Here is a 6,126-nt window from a genome sequence, read left to right as displayed (position 1 = left end):
GTCAATAAAGAGCTTTCGGTTGATAACTTTAGCATCAAGACCCTTTTCTCTGGCAGCGGACATAACCTTGATTAACGACTTTCTTTCCTCTTGAATCACACGAGCGTAGTCTTTGGTTATGAAAACAATAGACAGCAAGGCTGATACCGCGTGAAAAATGTTTCGAGACACCAACATCGCCGGCCAGCCTAAACATTTAAACATTCAACCGCATGGCCAGTACCATGCTTCAAAAACTCAGCGTATCGGATCTCAAAAGACCTACGGTCCGAAAATTCATAAATGAGAAACAGAAACTGCAAGGAACCGCATACGATAAACGTTGCCAACGTAGGATCTACAAGAGATCTGATCAGCCAAAAAATGTATAAAGACAAACAATAGACTGCAAAGTTATTTAGGCTGGCCTTGTCCAGCCACATTTATTTTTTGCTTTTCGAGATATCAACCAGTTTTTCTTGAGTTTCTTGAGTCGCAAGATAGTTTGATGATATCAGGAACTTTACCCGCGGGTAAAGAGAGGCTATTGTCTAGGAAAACAACGCAAAGACCCAGGTCAGGGCAAATACACTACTGCAATGTCAATACCCCTATTCCCTTGCATACCTGAAATTTGAATCCCTTAAATTTGAATCGACCAATCAGGATTTAGCAGGCGGGAAAAACAGAACTGTCCTGACCTCCATGTTTGTTAACAGGACAGGCATTGAGAAGTCGGGCAACTTTTCTTTCTGGAGATGGCATTGAAAATTTATCGGAGGAGATTATTTATTCCAAAATCAATTCCAGATGTATTGTAGAAAGTGAAAAATATGAAACATATTTTGTCTGCAAGCTTTAGTATGGCATCACAAATGGATTGCTCGCGTCCGGCAACTCGCTCATTGCTCGTCGAGTTGAACTTTTTTTTTCAATAAAATATGTTGTTCTTCGTTAAATTAAACCCAGAATTCTTGAGTGAAGTATTGGAAGAGACCAAAAAAGTTTATTAGCATTGTCTTTACTTTTTTAAGCTATGAAGAAAAAGGCTCTTATCGACTCCTTTCGGTAGGACAACTGGGTTTTGAGTCTTATGACAGTCTTTTAAGACTACTTGCAATCATTCTCCTGCCCTGGGGCCTGAAAAGGTGGCATGGGCAAGATCCGGGGGAGGACTCCCTGATGGGGGATGTTAGTCGTCTCGCTTAGGGGTATATATCAAGGATTCTAGTCTCACTTAGGGTGTCGAAATGCCAGTGTTGTTAGCTGTCATGGTAAAGCCTGGTTCTCATATGCCGCCGACATACCTGGGACACCGTTACGGCATATGTGAACATTTATCGCCGAATCATAATCTGTCCCAGGCATTGACTGCCGGCTTGCCTGCGAAGTTGAGCTGAGTTCAACTTCGCAGGCAAGCCGGCGGTTGTCGGCGATGAAAATACTTTATGTGAACATCATCTGTGGGTGCAACGTACTCCAGTAAGACTATTCGATCCTTATTTACAGGTAAAATGGTTGAAAATTGCGGAATTCGATTTGCATTTCGCGCAAATTTCAGTACGTTGGCGATCCATCGCAGATGCGCCGGGGACCCACTGGGACAAATCGCCAAACGTTGTCAGTTGCAGCCGGCGACTACGTCGCAGGTAGGTCGGCGGGATATGAGAACCAGGCTTAATATCGGAGAAATAATGATAATAAAAAAGCTCTTACATGTATTTCGTTTTTAGGCTCGATTTCCGCCGGTGTCTCTAGTCCAGTCTACTAGGGCGGGCTTCTGTCCTGAACAGCAGCTGGATATCGAGCCTTTTCTATTTTACGTGGTATCTTTTACGGGTCAAATAAAGCTCCAATCGCGCCCAGATTGGTCTTCTTTAGGGGTTTAATTCAAATTTTCCGACGAACATCCCCGTCCTGTCCATATGGAGGGCAAGAATGGGTCGTGCAGTCTTGTGTAGTCTACACTCCCATCTTATCGTAATCTCGTTCTGCCTTAAAACCTTTCCCCCTTACTTATTTCCGCAGCTGACATTTAAGAAAGAAACAGGCTCGTGAAAAGAGATTAATATGATTCTCACGGTAAAGTACTTGGAAAAGTTATCACTTTATCACTGGTATAATTATTAATTAAGTTAATGCTAAAACCTACTCAGTGCGGCAATTCAACAGAGAGTAAACTGTCTCCAGTGGTGCAGCGGTGTTGTTTAGGATGAGTTTTTTAATGGAAGGTAAAGAATCCTTGAACTGGTCTGCCATAAATGGAGTAAAGTCGTCAATCCTTTGCCACAAGTAATTTTCACTCAGGTTTAACTGCTGTGGTCGACTAGTTACTTGAAATACATAGGACCAAAGAAAAGAAAGTAAAGTAACACGATCATTAGCCAGCCATTCTTCCTCCCTTCACGCCCTTAGGTAAAAAGGGTTTTTCTTTGATTATTAGGAGCCAACAACTTGTCAGAAACCTCAAGATACATATGTTTATGACTGTATGCCAAAAGGCTGACTAATCATAATAATAAGATTAATAATTCATTATAATTATTACATGACAGAGAAAATTACTTGATTATATTATGATAAGCTTAGAGCAAGCCAATTCGTAAGAAAATACCTACAATTCTTTTAGGTTTCGAAGAATGTAATAAAACTATTATGAATTTATGTATCATAAAATTTGTTCAGTTCAGTTAATATTTACTTCTAACCTCTTAGTGATGATGATGATGATGATGATAATCAACTTTATTTATTGAGGGTAGCACACAACAGTAATCACTGAAAAACCAATGGCCCTCATATAAATGTTCACATAATAACAAGATGGCGCTTAAAAAATTAAAAATACAGAAAGATTTTCAAATATGCAACGATAATATAAAACAAATAAGATATGAGACACACTAAAATATTAAAAAGGAACGGATTTAATAAGTCTAACAATAAAATTAAGAATGTCATGTATATTGTATATAAGTGACGTATATTGAAAACCAGAAAATTAAAGACCAGAAAGGTCATTCTTTGCCAGATCCAACTCTACAGCATTTGGTCAAATTGATGCAATCTCTCCAACAGGACCTGCACATCTGATTCCATGGCCATCAAGGGTGATGATTCGTTAATTGTGGTTCATTTTCAGAAGTGTTCTGATTGGCAGTTGGAAGTGTAACGGTTTTCTACACACTGAAGACGAGCTATACACCCGAAATGTCTGTCTCTTGAAAGACTTTTATGACACTTTTTGATATTTTGTTATAATATCAACCTATAAGCTATTTAACTGCAAGTTTGACGCATCTTTAACGGTTTTTTCTTTCTTCACTTATTTAATTGGAAGTGATGTATATTTTGCCTTCTATATAGTTCTATATGTTAGAAAGTTGAGAAAATGTAACAGTTTGAATTTCAAAAAATGTAGGATTAAAAACTGTCAGTATAAACAAAATCTTACGTCTCTGGCCCTCTAGGATAATAAACCTTAAAATTAGCGAAATTATGCTACAAGTTGTAATAAGTTTTTCATAAATATATCTATACAAAACTGGCAGTCGAGGTTAATAACTGTCCTTTAATATGTACAGTTTGAAAACTTGGACCATTTAAACTTAACTATATTCAATAATTGGCCCGTTGTACAGAAAGCTTTGCAGACAAGCATGCTACTAAGTCCTCGTGTAAAACCTTTCTTATGAAAATGAGTTTGATTTGCATGAAGATGAACCTGTGGGGAAACACATTTTCGTGTGAATTGTTTCTCATGAAGACTCGTTTTGACACGGCTGCAGAGGCAAAAGGCAACTTGGAAATGGTCTACACTAACTAATAAGTTGAAATCACTGTGAGCACTAACGATGCAAGCTAATAGGCCCTTTGCAGCTCGGGTTACGTGACCAAATTTTTCCTAAAAAAGATTTGTATTATGGGCTATAACTTAAAGAATGCCCGAAACGGAAAGAGCGAAATGGCCAAAGTCTGAGGCCCTAGGAATTAACGAGTAAGTTTATTCCACAGTTTGAATTTTCGGAAAATTCAGAGGATTTGTATGGAAAATGTTGCTGGAGAGCAAGGTCTTGCTCTCCAACAACTTTTTCCATACAAATCGTCTTACACTTTCAAAAATTCAGACTGTCATAAAATCTCATTCTCTGATGATGGGGGCCTCAAACTTGGCCATTTTGATATTTTCATGCTTTTTCCATTTCTGGCATGCGTTAAGTTATAGCCCATAATTTTAGGAAAAGTAGGTCACGTGATGGCTTAGCTGCAAAGGGTCTGTTCAGCGATTTCTCGATGAAGGTTCTTCCAGGAAAATGAGGCTTATTCAACAGTAAGTCATCAATTGGTGCAAAAATAAGCTTAATTATTGCTGGAGCAAGTTAAATGTTGAACAAATCACGTGTAAGCATGTACGAGCCAGATTGATATTATGAGGTCACGAACCATATCGGTTCGCTGATCTCTTATGTCTGGAATGAGGGGAACCCCCCTGCTAAATTATTTATTATTCAACTTCCTGTTTCACTTTCAGTTGTATGCTAGCGAACGGTAAGGTAGGTTTTGCAGGAGTTTAGTTAATTCAGAAACTCAAACTTTCCCAATGTTTCTCAACGACCGGTGTATTAATTGCTGAAAGCTTGTCTCCATAGAATACCGAGTCATCTGAAGCATATTATTTCTGTTTACTCGCTGAGATGAAGATCTGAGGTAGGTATTCTATGTAATTATGAATAATCACTGTTGACGCTTTCGAAAATAGAATTCATATTTATCGTCTCTGTTTTAAATCTCGCTCGCGGGGAATGAACTCTTGAAATTCAACGTGATGATTATAAATGTTCTTAGTAGTAAATGGAATCGAAAGAGCTCTCGGATTTGAACTCCGTCGCGGAGATATAAAAACATAAACAACGCACTTCAGCGAAGGAACAGATTTGCATAGTCTCCTTCGCAGCCATCGTCACTGAATTTCTGCGTCAAACTTATTTTGAAGGTTTCTTAAACTGGAAGCACCGTTATGTCTTCATGTGACTGTTGAACAATCTCCCCGATGTGTGCACTTTCTGAGAGTAAGCAATTACAAGAATTAATTGTCAATAAGGGAGGCAGACCGAATTTCATTCGTAAAATTAACGGAAAATGTATCCTGTCTACTTGATCTAGCGTTACGCTTGTGTTACACTTATTTGGTTCGGCAGAGGATTTCTTCGCACTAAAGAAGTGAAACCGGAGCCTTTGATATCGATTGCTTTTTCAGTTGCCTTTGTGAAAATTATATTACTATGAGATTAACCTCGTCTTAAAATGCAGGCACATGATGTGAGATGCCTTTCGATGAAGCAAGGCAAAACATCTTGTTAAAACAACGCGTGATGTACTCATTTGAAATCTCATTTGAAATCGTGTACTTTTATGCAAATCACGAGACCGAGACTAAAACTTCGCTAAACCTGGCTTTTCTGTCAAAGTCTAAATAGAATTTCTTGATGGCTCTTATAGGAACATTCCTCCCTCTCTTACAGCACGCCGATTCCCGTTTATTATGGTCATACTCTTGTAGGGTCACGAGGCACATTAATGTTTTAAATGATAAGGGAGACCCCTAACGTCTGACCTATTTTTATTATTGCGCAAATCAGCACTCTCAAATTGTTTCCTTTTTCCGCGCTCGTGAGAAGTAAATTTACATTGTTGTCAGTCTTTATCCAATTTTACTGACAGAAGAGTCGAAACGGGATTGGTTGACTTTAAGCAAGTTCAAGACAGTCATGTCCATGAATGGTGTTTGGTAGTGAGGTTTAGAAAAAGAATAATATGGATAGATTCGATAATGTTAACAAAAAGAATACGAATACTTGTTTCCTTTTGTATTTCAGTCATGGCGGAAAGTGAAATTAAGTCACGTGAAGCAAAAGTGGATTTTGATGAAGGTGTTTTAGCAGGTAAGAAGGCAAAAGCTCCAAATAACTTAACAAGAAATGAAATAATTGACATCAGTTTCAGTTCGCGGCTGGTTTAAAAGTATCAAATATTGCAGAGGAAATTACGTGGTTTCAAAATAGTCGTGGAAATTAAAGCGCGATGTTAACTTGGAGTAAACAAGTCTAAACTGTCTAAACTATCTAATGTCATTCCCTATAACTTAGC

General features: G+C 38.3%; 1 protein-coding gene across 4 annotated transcripts in view; it reads left to right on the top strand.

The window, feature by feature from the left end:
- The window catches only part of LOC110059236 (uncharacterized), a 41,291-nt gene that overhangs the window by 20,311 nt on the left and 14,854 nt on the right, over positions 1 to 6,126 (top strand). For 2 of the 4 annotated variants that reach the window (XM_089293585.1, XM_089293583.1), the window contains exons 1-3: positions 4,498 to 4,532; positions 4,629 to 4,686; positions 5,856 to 5,921. In XM_089293585.1, coding sequence (XP_089149711.1) covers positions 5,858 to 5,921 — 64 coding nt within the window. In that variant the 5' untranslated portion in view covers positions 4,498 to 4,532; positions 4,629 to 4,686; positions 5,856 to 5,857. Of the gene's footprint in view, positions 1 to 4,497; positions 4,533 to 4,628; positions 4,687 to 5,479; positions 5,922 to 6,126 lie in introns of those variants that run through there. The other 2 variants (XM_089293584.1, XM_089293582.1) reach the window with 2 other exon arrangements.

Source organism: Orbicella faveolata, unplaced genomic scaffold (assembly GCF_042242905.1).
Source record: "Orbicella faveolata isolate gen_17 unplaced genomic scaffold, um_ofav_v1 contig_25, whole genome shotgun sequence".
In the NCBI taxonomy this organism is placed as follows: Eukaryota; Metazoa; Cnidaria; class Anthozoa; order Scleractinia; family Merulinidae; genus Orbicella; species Orbicella faveolata.
This window is presented reverse-complemented; position numbering and strand designations above follow the sequence as displayed.